The sequence below is a fragment of the Ochotona curzoniae genome, unplaced genomic scaffold, assembly GCF_017591425.1.
Source record: "Ochotona curzoniae isolate NIBS_2020 unplaced genomic scaffold, NIBS_Ocur_1.0 scaffold_3208, whole genome shotgun sequence".
NCBI classification, from domain to species: Eukaryota; Metazoa; Chordata; class Mammalia; order Lagomorpha; family Ochotonidae; genus Ochotona; species Ochotona curzoniae.
Window position 1 is genome coordinate 29,741,638 of NW_024467106.1, and position 22,172 is coordinate 29,763,809.

General features: G+C 52.3%; 1 protein-coding gene across 1 annotated transcript; it reads left to right on the forward strand.

The window, feature by feature from the left end:
* The first annotated feature begins 280 nt into the window (after nt 1-280).
* FBXO10 (F-box protein 10) lies at nt 281-18,791 on the forward strand. The gene is made up of 10 exons (XM_040962763.1): nt 281-869; nt 3,207-4,028; nt 7,105-7,254; nt 9,040-9,176; nt 11,154-11,224; nt 12,146-12,298; nt 13,490-13,759; nt 14,351-14,664; nt 16,033-16,214; nt 18,382-18,791. Exons 1-10 carry the CDS (start codon nt 285-287, stop codon nt 18,554-18,556), a joined length of 2,859 nt encoding a protein of 952 aa, XP_040818697.1. The 5' UTR covers nt 281-284; the 3' UTR covers nt 18,557-18,791.
* Nucleotides 18,792-22,172: the final 3,381 nt, after the last annotated feature.

Sequence of the window (22,172 nt, forward strand, 5' to 3'; positions counted from 1 at the left end):
GGCCGCTTGGAGAGTGAACCATTAGACAGAAGATCTTCCTCTCTGTCTCTCCTCCTCTCTGTGTATCTGACTTTCCAATAAAAATAAATAAATCTTAAAAAAAAAAAATCCCAGGGAAGGATTCTGAGGGAGGGGTCAGAGTCCTCTGGCTGGGCCCGTTTGCTTGTTCACCCCTAGGATCAGGAGATGGCAAGGAGGTATTTTGAGAAGAGGAACAGTGACCAAAATAAATAAATAAATAATAAAAATAATAACTTTGTTTTGTATCCATCTCCTAGGTGACCATGGAAGCTGGTGACCTTCCCCTAGAGCTGTGGCGCGTGATCCTAGCCTACCTGCACCTTCCTGAGCTAGGCCGCTGCAGCCTGGTGTGCAGGGCGTGGTACAAACTGATCCTCAGTCTTGACAGTACCCGCTGGCGGCAGCTGTGCCTGGGCTGCACTGAGTGCCGTCACCCCAACTGGCCCAACCAGCCACATGTGGAGCCTGAGTCTTGGAGAGAGGCCTTCAAGCAGCATTACCTGGCCTCTAAGACCTGGACCAAGAACGCTCTGGATCTGGAGTCATCCGTCTGCTTCTCCCTCTTCCGCCGGAGGAAGGAGCGCCGCACACTGAGCGTCGGGCTAGGCCATGAGTTTGATAGCCTGGGAAGTGCCTTGGCCATGGCCGGCCTGTATGACCGAATCGTGCTGTTCCCGGGGGTGTACGAGGAGCCAGGTGAAATCATTCTCAAGGTGCCCGTGGAGATTGTGGGCCGGGGGAAATTGGGTGAGGTGGTCCTCCTGGCCAGCATTGAGCAGCACTGCTCGACCACACACCTGTGCAACCTTGTCTTCATGCCAGCCTGGTTCTCACCCATCATGTATAAGGTGAGTGTCTGCACCAGACAGGTGGCCTTTGCAGTCCTGCTCCCAGGGGCTGGGCCCCTTTCCAGAAGGTTTGTAATCCTCTTGTGGTTGGAATAGAGTCTGTTGGCTGTCCCTCTACACGCACACCTCTGGGATCTAGAGCATTTGACAAGTACAGACATCACGATCAAACTTCTGCTTGTTTCCTTGCACACCTGCATTTAAAAAGAAGGCTTGAGCTTGAGTTCAGGATTGCTTCCAAGCTCTTGCCTTCTCAACTGAACCAATCGGAGCTGCAGGTGGAACAGTTAGGTGGGAGAGCCAAGGGCCAGGATCCTGTGCATGGTGACAGGAGGAGAGTGTGCCTATGGTTTTAGCAGCATACCCAGGAAAGGAGCCAAGGGAGAGGCCTATGTAAGGTCAAGCAAGGCCAGACCTTTACCAGGACTAGCCATGTCTCAGGTGACTGAAGAAAGGGTTCAGAAATAATCCAACAACCACCTTCCTTGAGCACAGCGCAGAAGATGTATGCAAAGCAAAGTGCATGTCAAGGGAGTGGCAGTTCCTGACAGAACACACAGCAGCTTATACAGTGCCTGAAAACTGTTTGTACTACTTTGATCATGTACCTGGAAATTAGGTACAAAATAGCTGGATCAGGAAGAATTATTTTGCCGTTGTCACAGCCCGTAGCCACGTAATCCTCAGGTTTGCAATGGTCACTAGGCCATTGCAATGGTCAACTAGCACCAGTTGTTTGTGCTACACTCAACATATGCCAGGTAGGTGCTGTTCAGCAGCTATCTCCTCCCTGCCTCCAGCTAGGGTTTAAAGGATGACTGAAGATGGGCACTTAGCCTAGGGGTTAGGACACTCACGACAGAGTGCCTGCATTCAAGCCCCACCCACTCCAGCATCTGTCTTTCCCCTGGGCAGGCTCTGAGAAGCAGCAGTGATGAGTCACATAGCTGGATTCCTTCTCCACAGTGCGGGGGACCTGGATTTGGGTTCCTGCCTCACAGCTTCAGCAGTGGCCAGGGACCGCTGAGGGCATTTGAGGAGTGAACCAATAGAGCAGGGCAAGTCCCTTTCTCTATTGCGCTCTCTGCCCCCACCCAATAATAAGTAAAAGGTGACTGAAGGAGTAACAGTGTCTGTATTACTAAACGGGATCCTGAGATATTGCCGTGTTCTGTGGTCCAAATATGTATGAAGTTTGTGTGCAGTCCAGAAATAGTTCTCCCGGAATATAGAGCAGCTCACCGGGCTGCTGGTCAGTCTGGCCAGGAGCACAGAGGTACTCAGGTGGATTCCACTGTGGGATTAAGCCTCCTCTGCCCCAACCTCAGCCTCCTGAGGACCCTCTGCTCCTGTGTACCTGACCGAGGCAGTAGCAGCTGATTTCTCACCAGTGCCAACTTGGTGCTGGGCACCATTTGGTTAGTCAGTAAGCTGCATGCTGCAGACAAGGAAACAGGGGCTTGCCTGAGGTGGGGCTGGGAGCCTTCCAGTACGGTCAACCCCCAGAGCCCGTGCTCTTAGCCACAGTCCATTCCCTCCTGTCCTCACTAGAATACCTTGCCTCCTCCATAGCAACATCGCTGCTGTCTTTGATGTGTCCCCACAGCTGCTACACAGACTGGCCTGTGGCCAGGCCTCCCCCACTGCCTGCCTCAGGCCCTCTTGGCCTGTGCTCTCCAATGCCAGCAGCCAGGTTTCTGTCTACCTATGCCGTAAGCATACCATTCAAATGCCCTCTGCAGCACCAGCAGAGGACACACATGAGAGGATGCAGTAGAAGGAACACCATATGACTGGAGACCTTTCTCATATGACCCAGACACTGAGCTGGGCTATCTCATCTTTCAGAAGACTGGGTAAAGTTGCACTCAGATCCCAGGTGGTTCCTGTCCCTTTTTTGATCAGCCTTGGAGAAACCCTTGCCTGCCTCTCCTCCTGAATTACCAGGTGTTGATTCTCCTGTGTCTGCATCCTCCTTCCCATTTTCACCAGGAGCAGGAAGAAGGGTGGGAGTCTCACTAAGCGTTGCCCAGGCATCAGGGAAATTTATCTAACATATGAGTCCATAGGCCACAGTATATGAACTTTTGCCATCACCCATGCCTGTCCTCTGCCCTTGGGATCAGAAAGATGGAAGAGGGCAGCTCCAAGCTCCCTCACTCTGATGGAGAGTGGCTCCCCATTAACTCCTGGGGCCAGCTGACACTGACACCCACACACTGGTAGCAAGAGGAGGTGATCAGCAGATGCTCCAGCCTTCCAGCTAGCGGCTGGAGTGCCAATCAGCAAAACAAAACCCATCTGTCTTACAGCCTTTTTCTGCTTCTCTTTCCACAGACAACATCCGGTCACGTCCAGTTTGACAACTGCAACTTTGAGAATGGGCACGTTCAGGTGCATGGCCCAGGTAGCTGCCAAGTAAAATTTTGCAGCTTCAAAAACACCCATGTCCTTCTGCACAACGTACCACTTTGTGTCCTGGAAAACTGTGAATTTGTAGGCAGTGAAAACAACTCTGTGACTGTGGAGGGTCACCCCTGTGCAGATAAGAACTGGGCCTACAAGTACCTCCTTGGACTCATCAAGTCCTCTCCCAGTTTCCTGCCCACAAAGGACTCTGACTTCTTAATGTCTGTGGACCTGGAGAGCCGGGACCAGGCTTGGAGCCCAAAGACCTGTGACATTGTTATTGAGGGCAGCCAGAGCCCCACCAGCCCAGCCTCCAGCTCCCCCAAACGCGGTTCCAAGGAGGCAGAGGGTGGCGACGAGGGGGAAAGGGTGGTCCAGACCCCAGACAGCAGCGATGGAGGCATGAGTCCCAGCGGTGAAGATGAGGACGACGACCAGCTCATGTATAGGCTGTCCTATGAGGTGCAGGGCCCGCGCCCCGTGCTGGGGGGCTCCTTTCTGGGCCCCCCGCTGATGGGAGCATCCATCCAGCTGCCTAGCTGCCTGGTGCTGAACTCCCTGCATCAGGAGCTGCAGAAGGACAAGGAGGCCATGGCACTCGCCAGCTCCGTGCAGGGCTGCCTCATCCGCAAGTGCCTCTTCCACGAGGGGAAGGGAGGTGTCTTCGTCTGCTCCTATGGCCGAGCCAAGATGGAGGGCAACGTCTTCCGGAACCTGACCTATGCAGTGCGGTGTATCCACAACAGCAAGGTTGCTGACCTTTCAAAAGGGAGAGGATTGAGGGAGGCAAGGCTAGAGGCAAGGGAGTCTCTAAGGAGCAGTGGATAATTATGTCCAGAGATGGAGAGGAGGGCACAGGGCAGCCCAGGGAAGCCTCGATTCTGGCCTGTGTGGCTGAGGTGGTAGCAGGAATTGGGGGAAGTGGGAGCTGTGGAGAGAAGCGTTTTTGTGTTCTGTTCTGGGCATGTTGAATCAGAGCTTTCTGGGACCTCTAGCAGAGGCATCATGGTTACGGGGTCTGGGGTCTTGGCAAGATGTACCCTCACCTGCAAGTTTGGGATCTATCATTGGGCAGGTGGCAGGTGGTATCACTGACAAGCATAGATGAAAAGGTGCACAGACAACTGGAGTAGCGCCCTCTCAGACAGCTGCTACTGGGGGCTTCTGACAGGAGTCACGCAGCCAGAAACTCCCAGTAGAAAACTGGTATTCTGATTTTAGATTTAAAAAAATGTTCATAGCGTTTTATGAGCACCTAACCTCAGGAACAGTAATTGGCTACATGACTTTAATGGTGGAGGGAGGGCGTGGCATAATAGCCTTTTGGCTAAATCCTCACCTTGCCTCTGTTGGGATCCCATATGGGTGCTAGCTCATGTCCTGGCTGCTCCACTTCCCATCCAGCTCCCTGCTTGTGGCCAGGGACAGCAGTCGAGGACAGTCCAAGGCCTTGGGACCCTGCACCCATGTGGAAGACACGGGGGAAGCTCCTGGCTCTGATTTGGCTCAGCACCAACTGATGCAGCTACTTGGGGGGTGGGTCATTGGACGGAGGATTTTTCTCTTGTCTCTCCTTCTCTCTGTATATCTGCCTTTCCAATGAAAATTTTAAAATAAAGCTTTAAAAAACATGATAGAGGAAGCTGTAGATAGAGGTGCTAAGGTTCAGGGCTCTGGTCCAGGTGCCCGTCGGTACTCTGTAGGGTATCCGCAATGGGCTCATGCTGGCAGTAGGAGCCTGGTTGCTTGGGCTCCTGGAAGGAAAATAGCACCTGTGATGTCTTCTCTTCTTTATGTGTTGGGATTTTTTTTTTTTTTTTTTTAGCTGGGAGGCAGACATCTTGTATAGGACAAGAGTCTGGGGTATAAATGATATTCACAGTTGGAAATGGACAGACTTGCTCCTTGTCAGGCCTTGGGGTCAGCACAGTCTGGAATGGGGCTGGTGAGGATGGTGATGTCACCTTCAGTGTCCTGCAGGCTCCAGGTCTCAACAGCATTGTGCTGTGATTTTTGATTTTTGACCTTTGCCCTGCCCTTTCACCTGCCCCACAGAGGGTCCCTGCCTTTCTGTTCCTTCCTGCCCCATGACTTATTTCTCTGCACTTCAAGCCAGGGGCCTGGCAGCGGGGTGTCTGGTGTCCTGGTCCTTAGTCAAAGCAGGGGGGCTGGGCATGAGTCTTATGAGTGGGGTTTGTCAGTGGTCCTGCCTCCACCTACTCCCTAACTCTGGGAAGTTCTGTTGATGAGGGCCTGAGATGTACCATGTCCTTGGGGCTGCAGGCTCTGCTGCCTTCGCCACAACTGCTTTATACTTATTCTGTAGGCAGCTTAGGGGAGAAGATTCCCATTGGAATCTACTGCCCTTCTCAGAGGGACTGCCAGACCTTTTCCACAAGCCAACAAGTCTCTGTCCTGCCTCCCTGCTGAGCAGGTGCTCCCCCAGCTTCTGTGCTTTCCCACCCACCACAAATGACCCACCATGTCAGTGGGGCTCTTCTCACTGCAGATGTGGCACCCACATCTGTTCAGCCAGCTCATGCTCCCTCTGTGTTTCCCTGAATGCACCTGTCCCTCCAAGGTTTCAGGCCAGCTCTGGGATGGGTTCCAGGAAGGTTGTGGTTGCACATGATGACTTCTGCTTTCACACTTTAACTGTGGGAATAGTGTTCTTTCCAGCTTTCTCCACCCTCAGCAGGTCTGAGACCTTGAGATTGTGCTTTTGTTTTCCTTTACAATTCCCAGAATTTTATCCTAATGCAGGTTTGTCATTTATTAGTACTACACAGTTTATCCTAGTAGAGTGTGTGTGTGTGAAAGAAAATATACCATTGTTTAAAACATTATAAACGTATCCCAGGTTTTTGGTATACATACCAAATGCAAAGTGTTCAGTCCCCCAGCATCTGCAGGGCATTGGTTCCAGAGAACTCCTGAAGACAAAAAAAAAAAAAAAAATCTGTGGATGTGCAAGTCCTGGCGTATAACGTGCTGTTGTGTTTGCACATGGTCTATGTGTATCCTATATTATACTTTAAACCCTCTCGATATTACTTACACCTAATACTATATAATTTATATAAATAATTGTTTCACACACTGTGTTGTTGAAGCAGTAATGCCAAGGGGGACAATGTCCATGTCTAACACAGGCAAGTACTTTCTGTCTGTGATTGGTTGAATCTGGATACAAAAGCTGCAGGTGCAGATGGCTGCGTGGGGTTAGAAGCATGTTGTCTTGATAAGGGGGGAAGGGGCGGTGCTTGGTTATATTGCCTTGTTTGAAGGAGGCTTCTATGCCCATATTTCTAATTGTCTTTGGTTTGAAGCCCCAGTGGCTTTTCCACCCCAGATAACAGAGTAAGGGTAAGCAAACTGTGTTTGGTCCAGAGGTGGGGGAAGTGCTCAGTGCTTGCTCAGGCCAGTGCATTTTAGTGAAGGTGCAGGTGGCAGTGCTGGCCCTGGATTCCATGGAAGGTAGCTGTGTGTCTGTGGAAGGCACTGTGCAACTCAATACTAAATCCCTTCTTGTGCGAGTGTGCTTGCTGTCCACCTTCTGGGGATGTTGATTGTGAGTTCTGGCAGGGACCTGGGCCAAGCTTGGATCCAAGTTTCAGTACAGAACCAGTGTGCAACTGATAGCAAGCCTGCAGGTCCAAGTCAGGCAGGGCACGGAAGTTGAGGTGTCCCAGAAGCTGGTATGGGGAGAAGCTGGGTGTTCTTTCTGCATGAAGGGACGGGCCAGGTGGGAAGGAGGACACGGTGCTCCCTCTGTGGTTTCTGAGCTGGTCTTTGTGACAGATGCCTCTGACTACTCTCCGCCCAGATCGTGATGCTCAGGAACTGCATTCACCGCTGCCTCGCCTCAGGCATCTTCCTGCGCCTGGAGGGCGGAGGCTTGATCGCAGCCAACAACATCTCACACAATGGTGAAGCCGGTGTGGACATCCGCAAGAGGTCCAACCCCCTCATCCTGGTAGGTTCCCCACTCAGCTGGCCCAGAAACCTTTGCTGACCTCATCATGGGGAGTGCTGTCCTCTTGATTGGTGTGAAGTGGCCCGTACCACTGCCCTGTGTCTCCTGCTTTCTCTGTGTGCTGAAAGGGTCTTTCTCCAGCCTCCCGTGCTGTGGTTGACTTTGAGTTTGTCCGCCTTAAAAAGATACTAACGTCCAAATCTAGAAACAAAAACAACCCAGCAAATTAGTTTACCCTTTTCTGTGAAGAGAGCGTTTAGGACCTTTGGTTCTAAAATTCATATTCACAGGCATTGTGAGCTTTGCCTATTGAGTGTGAAAAACCGCTTCAAATCCTAGAATATCTGAGCAGTGTCATGAGAGACCAGCCTATTGTCCACTCCTGCTTTTCCGGAGAGACAGATTTCCTAGCAACTGGGAACCATGACAGACATTATACGAGCTTAGAAAAACAGCACCCTTAACACAGAATGTTCATGGAATGCCAGCTACGCTCCCCTGCCCATCATAGATACTGAAGTATTGTCTCACTCTTACATAACAGCCTCTGAAGTAGGACCGTTTGCCCCATTTGGTGGGTGAAGATGTCAAAGCAGGGGAGAGGAGGAGGACCTTGCCTGGAGTCACAGAACAAGTGACTGAACTGGGCTTTGATTCCAGCTAGTCTGTCCTGGAGTTGCTGTTCTTCATTCTTTTTAAATCTAGCCTGCCCTGGAAATGCAGAGAAAGGAGAATCCCCAACCATAGTTAAAAACACAACCAATCGCCGTCCTCTGCCAGATCCTCCCCTTGCTGTGTTCTGCCATGCAGCTGGTGTTTGACATGTGGCCTCGGCCTGGGAAACTTGTCCTTGTTGCCAAGAGAGGAATCTGCCCTTCCTGGACAGAGGGATGAATGGGAGCAGGCCAGCTGAGTAGGCAGAGCTTGGGGATGGAGGAACACACTGCAGTCTGGCCTTGTGAAGGGGTGTGCCATTCCCTGGACCAGGAGACAGAAAACTAGGTTTCAGATGTTGTTTTGCCACAAATGAATAACATAATTCTGGACTGTTCCTGTTTACATAACGAAGTATTAGAAATTGTTTCTGGGTTTTCTCAATTCTGTACCCTCTGTGGCCTTCTGCCCCATAGGACAACTAAGCCCCAAGCAGCTGCATCCTTCTGCTGGCCCTTCCAGTGTGAGAAGTGACCAGAAACCAGTGGCTCCCTCTGGATATGTCCCTGTCTTGGACTATCCTCTGCCAACTTTGTGTCATACTGGAGTGGGCTCTGGGAACCTGGGGGATGGGGCCTGGCTGGATGGTGTGTTCGGGTATTGTAGAGCAGGAGTGAAGAACATCCAGTCTGTGGACCATAGAAGACCTGTGGAATCATTTGCCTTGCCAAGGCAACCACAGGCAGGGCTTGAAATTCAATAAATCTGATTTTTATGTTATCAGCAAGGCTGATTTTTATGTTGGTCCTTTTGTAAGGCCCTCAGACGACATTAGAAGGCCAGAAACCTTGAGCAGACTGCCTTATAGATGAAGTGCAGAAACCCTAGGCAGCGGGTGCCTAAATAGCCCATCCCAAGAGGCTAGGCATGAAGACTCCCATCTTCACGTTGTCTCCATGTGCACCTGTGTGGGAAGGGCAGGGTGGCGGCAGGTGTATCCCCTCAGTCATGGCCAGGGTCCTCCAGTGACATCATCCTGGCACCCAGCAGCCATGAGGTCAGTGGCTGAACAACCTGTGGCTCTCTGGCACATCTGATGTGTGTTCTGTGACATCACACTTTTACTTGCAGTGTAACCAGATCCACCATGGCCTTCGCTCTGGCATTGTCGTCCTTGGCAATGGGAAAGGCATCATCCGGAGTAATCGGATCTTTTCAAATAAGGAGGCCGGCATTTATATCCTGTACCACGGTAATCCAGTTGTGAGGTATGTGCTGCTGTCCCCAGGCTATGTTGTTTGGCAGTCGTCCCTTCTCTGTTCTGCTGCCTCTGTTTCCCCACTCCCTGTTTTTCCTGTGCGTGAAAAACATTTTTCACCAAAACAGCCGTATGCCTACAAGCAGAGAAACTCTTGACACAGCTGCCTTGGTGCTCATATCCGTTGGTCGTGTGTCAGCATTCCATTCAACAGACCCAAGGGGTCACAGACAAGGACCGGGTCTGTGAAGAGCTTATGTGGGAGCCTTCCCTGGTCTGGACAGTGATGGCCAGCTACTGGTGACCTGCTGGAATGCCCTGCAAAGCTCAGCACCTGAGGCTCCACCTGGCCTCAGAATGAAAGCCTGCTGTGACAAGTTGATGATGGGAGACAGAGCTAAAGGGGCAGCACCAGTATTAAGGCCCTGTACCTACCATTCCAGTAGAGGATAGAACAGATGGGCAGGAGCCATCCCGATGCTCCCAGGAGAGGGTAAGGATCCTTCTGACTGGGTGGATCTAGAAAGGCTTCATTTAGGAGGTAACATTGGAGTCACTCTTCAATCCATGGGTGGAACTTGGAATCCCACAAAGCTGAGTGGGATAGGTGGTCATTTCTAGGAAGGCAGGCCATGTGAGCAAAGGTACAGAGCCCAGGGGGTTCTGTGGCACACTGGAAAGAAATGCATGTCCTTTTAATATGCTCAGTGGCCTTTGTTTTTAAGATGTACTTATTTATTTGTTCACTTACCTGGAAGGCAGAAAGGGAGTTGTGTCCACTGGGTTACTTCCGAAATGGCTACAATAGCCAGGGCTGGGCCAGGCTGGAGCCAGGAGCCAAGAACTTCATCTGAGTCTTCTCTGTGGATGCAAGGACCCAAGCACTTAGCCATTTTCCACTGCCTTACCAAGTGCATTAGCAAGGAACTGAGTCAGAAGCAGAGGCAGAGCTTGATCCCAGACAGCCCAGTAACAGGTACTGGCATCACAAAGGGCAACTGAACTAACACACTGAAGCCCTAGCGGCACTGTTGTGAGGAACTCTGACCACGCCGCCTTCGTGTGGCAGTGAGGGTAGTGTGCGTCTCAGAACTGGCACATGCTGCACAGCTTCCCCATAAGATCTCACAAGTACTTTGGCAGCATTTTAAACCTCTCTCAGAATCTGTTATTCTGCTTCTAAGTGTAAACAGAAGGTAAGGGAAGCAGTAGACTACGAACGGAACTGTAAACTACAAACGGGAGCCTGTACCTTCAATACAGGCAGAGTCTAATTCTTCCCCAAGCCCATCCCTCCTCAGCGAGCTTAACACAGCCTCCTGGGAGGTCTGTGGCATGGAGACTTCCCGGTGACTTGGGCACTGTGAAAGCCTTGTGTAAAACTTGGGTTTAGGGTCAAATGCTGTCACCTAGTGGGTTAAGCTGCTGCTAGGAATGCCCACATCTGGTGCTGGAGTGCTGGTCTGAGTCCCAGGTACTCTCCTTTCATTAAGGCATCCAAGAGGCAGCAGGTGACTCAAGCACTAGAGACTCTGCCTCGAACAGGGAAGACCTGGATGGAGTCCCAGCTCTTTCCTGGCTTCAGCCTGCCCCACACCTGGATGCTGTGGGCATTTGGGGAGTGAACTGGAGAATGGGAGGTCTCTCTCTCTCTGTCTCCCTCCCTCCATTCTTTCTCTCTCCTCTTCTCCCTCCTATTTCATGAAGTAGATGGAAATAAATAAATGTTAAGCCCACTTTATAAAAGCAACAAGAGGAACCACAGAAAATTGGCTCTCATGGTGTTTTGATAGCATAGTGGGTGTTTACTTTTGGTCACCATGACCCAGAGGCGATGACAAATTTCCGAATGCCTGGCTTGTAGGCCTTTGGCAGTGCTTTAGGTATGTATCTGTGGCCTCGGCCTTAGGGAGGTCCATAGAAGGCGGTGGTCGCCTTAAACTGGCACCCTGGGCTCAACTCTTCCTCCTGTTCTTGTCTATTTCAGTGGGAACCACATCTTCAAGGGCCGTGCTGCAGGCATAGCAGTGAACGAGAATGGCAAAGGCCTCATCACAGGTACGGGGTGGGCAGGGAGTGGGGCCTCTGCCGGCCAAGGCAGCCTGTGGGCAGGCCAGCGTCGCCCAAGGGTCTCACCCCGCCCCTTCTCCCCACAGACTCTGTTCTTGTTTTCTTACCTCTGGGCTGGTCCTTGAGGGTGCTGGTAGGAAGACCATGCATAGGGCCAGTTTCCGCCCTTTACCAGGCCCAGAACAGACGGCATTCACAAGAGCTCAGAAGCATTGATGCCAAACCACCTGGCTGAATGCCACACTTCTGCTTTGCCTGTGCTTGCTCATCAGCTTAAGGGTCACGTCCTAGGGGACATCTCCTCTGACCTCCCATGCACATGGACTCACTCACTCATCTTCCTCAGCTTATTAATCTGTCTTGCCCACGGCCTCTGTTTCAAGGCTGAGATTCTTCAGATTCAGAATCAAAGTCTGTCTGGTCCATCGGTGGATCCTCAACCTTGGGTGTGAGAGAATCTGTAAACCCCATGTCCAGCCTTCCTCAGACACTCACTGAGCACATCCAGAGTGGCCAGTGCTTATTAAAAGGCAGTCTCAAGGGTTCTCAGGAAGCCTGCCACAGCCTGGCGTAGCAACGGGCAGGGCCACTCGTGTCTCTGGCCCACTCTTGCAGGGTGGTGGCTCTCAGGAAAGGGGAGAAGAGCGCAGAATCGCCAAGGCACAAGGCTGAGGCCAAGGCAGACAGGCTAGCATCTGCGCCGGCGCATGGGGGAGGACTGACTCTGCCTCTCGGGGCTCAGGAGCCAGGTGGTTTCTGAACACCAGTGCTGTGGGCCCCTGGGGACAGTGGTCCTCAGGCCACAGACACAGGCACACTGCATGGTAGTCACCACTGGCCTGGCCTTCCTCCTACCTGTCCACACCTCATCTTGTCTGTTGAACGCCTTCTCTGCTTCTCTCTCTATAGAAAATGTCATCCGTGAGAACAAGTGGGGTGGCGTGGACATCCGCCGTGGAGGCATCCCCGTGCTCAGGAGCAACCTCATCTGCTTAGGCTACTCAGATGGCGTGGTTGTGGGGGACGAGGGCAAGGGCCTGATAGAAGGAAACACCATCTATGGTGAGTGGGCACTCCCCAGGAGAGGGGTGGGCAGCCCAGTGAGAGTCACCAACTTCCTGGGACCTCAGGGAGCTCCTCGTAAGGTCACGGTCACACAGGCATTCACCCTTGTAATCCATCCAACTCCAGGGTTTAACAGAGCTGAGAACAGCAAACAGGCAGGGTCTCAGGTCATGGCAGGCTCTGACCCCATGCCCCTGAATCCTTCCCTGTGATCCAGAGAACTGAAAACATGACTTCCAAAAGTTCTTGGAAAACACACTGTAAAAAACAAACAAACAAAAAAACAACTATGCATGTATTTCAGATTTTTTTTTTGCACCAGGAAATATTTTTTAAAGATTTCTTTATTTCTATTAGAAAGGCAGATCCACAGAAAGAAGAAAAGACATAGAGAAAGATCTTCCATGTGCTGATTTACTCCCCAAGTGGCTGCACAACAGCCAGAGCTGAGCTGATCTGAAGCCAGGAGCCAGGGTCCTCTTCTGGGTTTCCCATGCGAGTGCAGGGTCCCAAGGCCTTGGCCCATCCTCTCAGGGAACTGGAAGGGAAGTGGAGCAGCTGGGCCAAGAACCGGCTCCCATGTGGGTGGGATTCTAGCACCTGCAAGGCAAGGATTTGACCACTGGACCCCAAGATTTTTTTTTAATTCTATTTTCCCTGAGCTTTATTATACCTTCAAATACCAGAAAACCCTTGAAGGCTATTTTCACTCTGTTGATGACTTCGGGAGGCTTCTGTCTTTCTGGATGGCACCCTGTGACACTTATTCAGAGCACCTGTCTGTGTTTTCACACGCAGTTCTCACACCTGCCCTGTCTGAAAGGCCAGGAAGATGGAGCACAGAGAGATCTGGTGACCTGGTCAGGGTCATGGCTTGGAAGGGGTCAGGCTGGAATTAAGGGGAAGCTGCCTCATGTGCGGGGAGGGGTTGGTGCCTGCTTGGCTGCACAGGCTTGTGAGCCTCAGAGCCTCAGGTGTGGCCTTGACAGTTGTTGGAGCTCCACATCCCCCTGTGGGCTGGCCCTGTCTTATCCCTCTGTTGCAAGGAGGAGAAGCTTATGTCCAGAGCCACGGCCATCAGCCAGACAGGGCCGCTGTCTCCCAGGCCAGTGCCTGTTGAGGCCAGTGCCTGTGGGTGCTACCTCACCTGCCTGAGTGTGTCAGTGACGCACTCTTTAACTGCCCCAGCTAACAAGGGCTGTGGCGTGTGGATGATGTCGTCCAGCCTGCCTCACATCACCAGCAACCACATCAGCTACAATGGTCTGTATGGGGTGGAGGTGTTTAGCCAAAAGGATGGCTCCAGAGAGTTCCCGGGAGGCCACAGAGCCCAGGAGAACTTCAATGAGGACGGAGACGCCATCCTCTGGGAGACGGAGCTGGAGAAGGATGATGACCCACTGCGCCAGCCCGTCACTGTGGCTCTTGTGGAGTCCAACAGTATTAATCATAACGGAGGTGAGTGCCCCGCTCAAGACCCTTCCCTGGCTCTTCACATCCTCAGGGAGTGAGCTACACAGCCGCAGTTGCTGCAGGGGCCTGCGCCCCACCCCACTCTGGCCGTCCTGCTTTCCTTGCAAGTCCACACTCCAGTCCTGCTGACTGTACCATCTCCTGTGCCTTCACTGTGCCTAAGCACACACAACCCCAACCACTGTTTCTCCTCTCCAGACCTTGTGTCTTCTTGTGCACACACATGGCTTCTCTTCATAATAGAAATTACAGAGTGTTGCTTATAATGACAATTTCCTGCAGTGGCATGGAGACAGACTCTAGCTCAGTAATGGGAAGGAGACAAAACAGGTCTGCTCTCTGGCAGGTGCTATCTCTGGAGGGAGTGGGCAGCTCCCATCATGGGGGCTGCAGAGCATGGGTGATAGTGTTGAAAGATGGGCCAGGACTCTGAGCCCCTGGGGTCCTGTCCCCTCCTGCTCCTGGCTGTCCCATGCTGTTGGCCACCAGCTTGGAAGGTGTACACGCGGGGCTCAGATGTCGGCATGTGCTTCAGGGAAGGCTTTCCTAACTGAGTTCCATCCCCTCTGCCCACAGCCTCGGGACTCCACGTCCAGAGCAACGAGGCCCTGCACATCACTGCCAACGTAATCCATGCCAATGGGGACCGAGGCATCACCGTAGCCCAGAGCATCCAGCTCACCCGCGTGGCCAACAACAGCATCTCCTGCAACCGCCAGAGTGGGGTCAAGGTTGAGGCCCAGTGCAAGGTGGAACTCCGGGGTAATGGCATCTATGACAACAGAGGTCATGGCATCATCACCAAGGGTGACAGCACTGTCGTCATCGAAAACGATATCATTGGCAACCGGGGCAGCGGGCTGCAGCTGCTGCCCAGGTCTGACACCAAGGTGAGGGTGTGCGTGCACGTGCATGCGTGCCTGTGTGTGTGTGTGTGTGTGTGTGTGTGTGTGTGTGTGCGTGCTACCGCCACAGCACAGCCTTGGGACAGTTCTCACCCCTTGCTGAGAGCAGACCTGCAAGCACTCAGCACTACAAGGGACACCTGCCCTTCTGCCTGTGGGGCTTCCCATGGGAGAAGACTTGGGGGCTGGGCCTGGCTAGTACATAGAATTCACGTATCAGCGGCTGAGGGGAAGGGTGTCACCTCCTACGTGCATGATGTGGGAGGCCTCCCAAGGCACCGTGCTGGTCTCAGGTCAGGGTCCAAACTGTGTCAGCTCTCCTTCTACCTGGGGCCTGGCAGCTAGACGGTGTTTCCCGAGGAGAGTGAGCTTCCCGTGGGGCCTCTGCCCACTCTTTCGTGTGTGCTGGGGACCCCCTTCCCCATCTTCTGCCCGAGTCCCACAGGTCTCACCGGGGTTGGGGTGCCTGTACCCCATAGAGTGCTTTCTGCCATGCTCTGTGTGCATCCCTCCACCTGTCTGCCTCACCCTAGGCACTGTGAGCTGTGAGCTCCTTATGCAGAAGTGCCCCTGCCCTTTCACCGCTTTGCCAAGCAGATTGGCCCTACACGTGCACAGCTGCGACCCCAGAGGCTTTTTTCAGCATCACGAGTCAGAGACTTGGGCAAGGAACAGAGTACCTGACCTCACACCTGAACACTGTGGGGACAGGAGTGAGAGCTGTGCTGTTGCCTCCATCGCGTTTCAGCAGGCCTGGCTTTGGCACCGCCTTCCTCTCTGCCAGCCCTTGCAAGCAGCTGCTTCCTGCCATCACTCTCCATTGCTCTGTACTTGATAAACTCCTTCAGCTAACCATGACCTCCTCCCAGAAACTTCCCTGGTTCCCCCATGCTGGTCTGGACACCTTTCCTTAAGCTCCTATGGCTCCAGGCTGAACCACCAAGCATGTTCTTCCTTTAAAAAAAAAATGTGTTTATTATTTGAAAGAGTTACAGAGAGGGAAAGAGAGAGATCTTCATCCACCATTTACTTCTCAAATGGCTGCAAAGTCAGGCCAAAACCAGAACCCAGGAAGTTCATCTAAGACCCTCATGTGGGTGCAGGAGTCCAAGCACTTGGGCCATCTTCCACGGCTTTCCCAGGGCTTCAGGAGGGAGCTGGATTGGAAGTAGAGCAGTCAGGACTTGAACTGGTGCCCATGTGGAAGCCAGCTTCACAGGTGGTAACTTTACCTGCTGTGGCACAGTGCTGGTCCTCCTGCATATTCTTATCCCCTCAGTTTTATAGTTTATAATATAAATGCCTGACTCTCCACCACCCCTGAAGTAAGACAGGTCTGGCTGCCTCTCCCAGGTGATAAAGAACCGGATCCACTCATTCCGAGCCTACGGCATCGCAGTGCGGGGCCGCTCCAAGGCCCTGGTGCAGGAGAACATCATCTTTCAGGGCAAGAGCAGCAAGACCATCTTTCAGCAGATTGCAAACAACCGAGAGTGCATCATGCAGAACAACAAGTTCCTGGTCTTCAAGAAAAAGTAAGTGCCCAGGACTGCCTGAACCGGTCTCCTAGCATCATACAGGTCACAGGGGCAGTCAGTCCCAAGCCAAGTTCTCAGGGGTGCCCTCATTCCTGGCAGTCTTGCCCACTTTGGGCTCTGTCCAGGGAAAGACCTGAGGACCCGCCTGACTTCCCAGGAGGGAACAAACTTCTTAAGGATCAGAACATTTAGTTTCAAATTTCATGTTTGCCAAGTGCTGGCTGGCTGACTTGGGGTAACTTACTTATCCTCAGTCTCGTAAAATGTACTTGCTACTATTACTAAAGTAGTTATAACTATTGGCACCAATTTAGGATAAAATAAGACCTGACTATCTGCAGTTTTACCAAAAGGCCCTTGTTCTTCCTGCTGCTGCGCTCATGTTAGTACCTCAGCCTCAGTGTTCCTGAGCCCTTTTTTCCACCCATGTTCCCCACTGGATGGCATCCCTATCCCTTGGCCATAGAGCCCTGCCACCTCTTTCACTGGCATCAAAGCTCACTCAGCAACCAGGTCCTCTTGATTCTGCTTTTGCAGAATTCTTACATCTGCTTTCTCCTTTTCAACCACTGCCGGCCTGATTCAAGTCTCAGTGTCCCCACCATGACCCGTGAACTGAATTATCCTGTTCTGATTGGCCGGCACAAAGATGATGCTGACAACCCCATCCACCTTTGCTGACACAGCAGACTCCTGCCTGGTGCTCTTGCCCATAGGTCGCCACCTAGCCCACCCTATCCTGCTTATTCTGCCAGGTTCATCTTTCCAGATGAGTGCTGTGGGAGTGGGCACATGGTTTTAAGTTGTCACAGCTAGCTACTCAGCTTCCAATCCAGCCTCCTGCTAAAGCATCCTGGTGGCAGCAGATGGTGGCTTAAGTACTTAAATTGCTCATCAATTTAAGTGTGTGTGCAGCATGCTAAGCAGCCACTTGAAATGCTCACATCCATTTTAGGATACCTGGTTCTAGCCTCAGATCCTCCATGCTTCCGAGTCAGTTCCTACCAATGCATCCCAGCAGAAGACGGCCAAGAATTTTGGCCCCTGCCACTCTTGTGGCAGACTCAGGTGCTGTTCCTGGCCCAGCCTTAGCTGTAGCAAGTCCCAGGGACTCATGTATTGGAGCCATCTTCTGCTGCCTTTCATGATGCAAATTAGCAGGAAGCTGGTTTGGAAGCAGAGTAACAACTAAACCCAAATACTCTGGTACGGGATGTGGGCATCCTAAACAGTGCCTTAGCTGCTTAGCCAGATACCCACCCCTAGTTTCTAGTTTTTGGTGATTATGACATTCACAGTCATTCAGAAATCCACTGACCTTAGCCAGATTCTTTTTTAAGAATTATTTTTGGACCCAGTGTGATAACCTAGTGGTTAAATCCTCACCCTGCATGTGCTAGAATCCCATGTGGGTGCTGGTTCCTATCCCAACTGCTCCACTTCCATACAGCTCTCTGCTTGTGGTCTAGGTAGGTAGTAGAGGACAGCTCAAAGCCTTGGGACCCTGCACCTGCGTGGGAGACCTAGAAGAAGTTCCTCGTTCTTGACTAGCTTAGCTCCAACTGTTGCAGCCACTCGGGGAGTGAGCCAACAGATGGAAGACCTTTCTGTAAATCTGATCTGCCTTTCCACATTTTTTTTAAACTGTAAAGTTATTTTTACTTGGAAAGGCAGATTTGCAGAGAAGAGACAGAAGGATCTTTTATCCACTGGTTCATTCCACAAGTGGTCACAATGGCAGGCCAATCCGAAGTCAGGAGCCAGTAGCTTGTTCTGGGTCTCACATGCAGGTACAGGGTTCCACAGCTTTGGTCCATTCTCTACTGCTTTCCCAGGCAACAAGCAGGGAGCTGGATGGGAAGTGGAGCAGCCAGAACATGAACCGACCATATGGGATCCTGGTGCATGCAAGGCGAAGATTTAGCGACTAAGCTATCACACCGGGCCCTAGCCAGATTCTTATTCTTATTTAAAGAGGGGAGAGCGGAGGCCCACAAATGAAGGCAGGGCAGAGCTGGCATACAGTACTGGTCCCTCACCCTCACACGTACCCCTCAGTGACTGAGGAGGCCAGCCCAGTGATCTGCAGCAAAGGCCTGGCAGCGTGGACCTTTAGCACAAGCCCCAGGCCTCGCAGTTTCTGACTCTCAGGTTGCACCTGCAGGTCTGACACATGGCACCTGGTAAACCCACCTGCTCGGCCTCACCTTGAACATCCTCTCAGAGGTCCCTCTGCAGTCCCCGGAGGGCAGAAGGTCACAGCCATGGCAACCAGGATCACTGCACGTGTGGAAGGCAGCTACCACAACAACCGCAGCATCTTCTGCACCATCCTGTAAGCATGCACAGCTGCCTCGGGCTCAGCCTTCCGGATGAAAATCACACTACAGAAGACTACAGCCCCTCGCCAACCCCCTGAAAGCACAGAACCCAGGCCTCCTGGGCCTGTGCACGGTACTGCACCTCTGGCTGCACAGCCCTCGGGAAGATGGAGCTTGGAAACACACCTCGGGGAGAAGCGGCAGGAGCTGGGGGTTTCCAGCCCCTGTGCACTTTTTTTTTATTGTTCTTTTATTTGTATGTTTCTTCACGCACGGTTTTCTGTTGATGTTCTGTTTGTTTCTTCACACTTCTGTAGATACCCAAGAGCTGGGAGTCTCAGCAGTGTATCGGGATTTGGGGTCGTGGGGAATGCCACATGACCCACACCAAGCCAGGCCTCTTCTCAGGGAGTGCAGGTTCACCACTGAGGGAGGCAGGACTCCAGAGGGGTGCCCTCTCCCCTGGACCTGCCTACCCCTCCTTTGGTCCTGCAGGGCCCCAGCGCCCCCTCCTGGCTGCCCCTAGAGGCTACAGCAGTACAGCTGGTTTACTTAGGACACAGGTCCTAGACTTGGACTTGTAAGGGAGGCACCTTGGACGGGCAGCTCCAGTGTGCAGGCAGGGGGTAGGCAAGGGTGCATAAGGCAGCGCTCCTGTCCTCAAAACCCCCAGCCAGGGGGACATTAGCACAGTACCTGCCCCCAAGGGAGGATCCAAATCCCCAGTGAGGGCCCCAGGCAGGTGCCCGGAGCCCTGGTATGTACCTGTGTCCTCATGGGCCATCGCCTGCCTTTTCTGCCCTGTGTCTCCGCTCTGTGCCTTGGCTCATGCTCAGCCCCTCCTTGGCATGCTCCTCCTGCCACCTGTTCCTCCAGGGTCAGCTGAGACACTGCCTCTGCCCCCAGCCCCCAGATGACAGCCCCCCTCAGGGTCCTGAGCACCTTCTGCCTTGTCTTGGAGCTCTCCAGGTGTGCCTGCGAGTCGTGGGCTCCCTGGGCAGAGAGCTACATCTTACTGTCTCCCAGTCCTGGCCTCGGGAAAGAAAGGCTGGCTCCTCAGGGGCTTCCCTGAGTGGTACCGGGAAAGCCAGGGCTCCAGCACCAGGCTTGTTCACCCCCAACGTGGGGAGAGGCCAGCTTAACAGACTCCCAATCAGCCTTTCGGGCAGGGCCTTTGCCAGCCGCCGCCTGCACTTGGCTTCCCCAGTAACTACGGTCAGGCCCTCGGTGCTGCCTCGCTGGGTGAGGTGGGGTAGACGGAGCCTGGAGTGCTGGCCTCTCCCTGGGGACTGAGAGCACCAGCCCCTGCCACCCCCGGCACCGCCCTCTGCACTTTGTGTTTGGTGGCCACAGTGAGTTGCTGTACAAAATGCTGCCTTGATTATTTTATAAGAAATGACTTTTCTGTGAAGTTAAAAAAAATTTCAGTAACCAAAATAAAGTTCTATATTTTAAGAGGCACTTGAGGACCTTCCTTGATGTGGGTAAATGCTGGCGCCATAGGGCACCAGATGCCTTCCACCCTCTCAGAGGTACCACTGCTTCCTGCTTCCAGGAGAGTTGGCAGGGCCGCACCAGCCAGGGTCTCGGCACCCTCCAGCCTCCTTTGGGGCCTGTAATTCCTGCCCAGGGGCTTGGTGAAGGCCAAGAGCGACAGTTCTCAGGTGCACATCTGACTGCCTTCCCCAAAGCATCTCACAGTTGGGCCATATCTATAGGCCACCTGAGAAGCCACACCTAGCATTTTTCTTTATTTTTTAAAAAAAGATTTATTTGGGCCCGGCAGCGTGGCCTAGCGGCTAAAGTCCTCGCCTTGCATGCACCCGGGATCCCATAAGGGCGCCGGTTCTAATCCCAGCAGCTCCACTTCCCTTCCAGCTCCCTGCTTGTGGCCTGGGAAAGCAGTCAAGGATGGCCCAAAGCTTTGGGACCCTGCACTCGTGTGGGAGACCCAGAAGAAGTTCCTGGATCCTGGCTTCGGATTGGCATAGCATCAGCCGTTGCGCTCACTTGGGGAGTGAATCATCGGACAGAAGATCTACCTCTCTGTATATCTGACTTTCCAATAAAATCTTTTTTTAAAAAAGATTTATTTATTTTTATTGGAAAGGCAGATACACAGAGAGAAGGAGAGAAAGAGAAAAGTCTTCCAACCAATGATTCACTCCCCAAGTGGCTGCAATAACCAGTGCTGAGCCAATCCGAAGGCAGGAGCTTGGAGCCTCCACTGGATCTCCCAAGTGGGTGCAGGCTTTGGGACATCCTAGATTGCTTTCCAGGCCACAAGCAGGGAGCTGGATGGGAAGTGGGGCTGCCAGGTTTAGAACCAGTACCCATATGGCATCCCAGCATGTGCAAGGTGAGGATTTTTGCCACTAGGCTACCACACCAGGCCCCGTATTTTTCTTTAAATCTCTCATCAATAGAGCACCTTTGGAAGCTTTTTAGATACAAAGATGACTTCCCGCCAACATGGCGCTGTATATCTGTACTGCCACACTGGCTACTAAAGGTCTGCATCGCACTCCATTTTTCTTCAGGTACCAAATATCCTTTTCCATTCCAGTATCCCAACTAGGAACTTTTTGTTTCTTTCTAGCTACTTGAAATGCAGAGACGCTGACAAGAATCATCCATCCACTCATTCACACCTGAAATGACCCCAATAGCCAGGACTTGGCCAGGCCCAAACTAAGAGCCCCAAACTCCATCTGAGTCAGGATATTTTTATTAAAAGCATATTAAAATGTATATTAGCAAACACTATTTTATAGTAATGATCTAAAAATATTCTCAAAAAAAAATGGCTGTTGTGGTATAACAGGCTAAGTGGCTGCTTGAGATGCTAGCATCCCATATCAGTGTCCAGTTCTAGCCTCGGCAGCAGGCAGAAGTATAAACTGTTAAGCCTCAACGCTGGCCTCTCAGCCTCTGGCTAATGTATCCTGCAGGCCATTGTGGCTATTTAGGAAATGGCTCTACTGGCGGAAGGTCTCTCTCCACTGCCCTCTCTCCTGCCCAACCCTAACTCTGCCTTTCAAATAAACGAAACTAAAGGTATGTGTGTGCATGAGTGCACAGGTGCCAAGACAGATGGTTAAGCCTCAGCCTGTGGTGCCAGCATCACATACAGGCACTGGTTTGGGGTCCTTGCTGTGCACTTCCAATTCAGCTCCCTTCTGATGCACTTGAGAAAGCTCACCTGCAAGGGCACGGGAGGACCCAGAGGAAGCTCCAGGCTCCTTGCTTCAGACCAGCTCAACTCAGGCTGTTGTGGCCTTTGAATAGTCCAGCAGGTAGAGGATTTTTCTCTTCTCTGTAACTCTGCCTTTCAAGTAATATGACAGAATCCTTAGAAAAAAATTTTAACTAAAAAGAAAAAAATCTTAAAAAATCCCTCTTGGCAAGCATGTGGCAGCCACCTCATCCTGCTGGTAACCCCCAGCTAGCTCCGAACCAAGGCAGAAGCCTCCTGATCTCACACACGTGCACACATACCTCCTGATCTCTCTCACACACATGCCCACACCCGCCCACCCCTTCCCAACCTAGGCCTGCACTTGACATTTCTCTTCAGACACCTTCACCACTCAACACGGCTCCTCGTCCAGCCTGCTGAGATCTTCCAACTGCT

Bases quoted from the DNA above. Each gene is read 5' to 3' on its own strand.
- FBXO10 (XM_040962763.1), top strand. From the start codon at position 285: ATGGAAGCTGGTGACCTTCCCCTAGAGCTGTGGCGCGTGATCCTAGCC. The intron at 870-3,206 runs GTGAGTGTCTGC...CTCTTTCCACAG, and splicing joins TCTCACCCATCATGTATAAG to ACAACATCCGGTCACGTCCA. The intron at 12,299-13,489 runs GTGAGTGGGCAC...TAACTGCCCCAG, and splicing joins AGAAGGAAACACCATCTATG to CTAACAAGGGCTGTGGCGTG.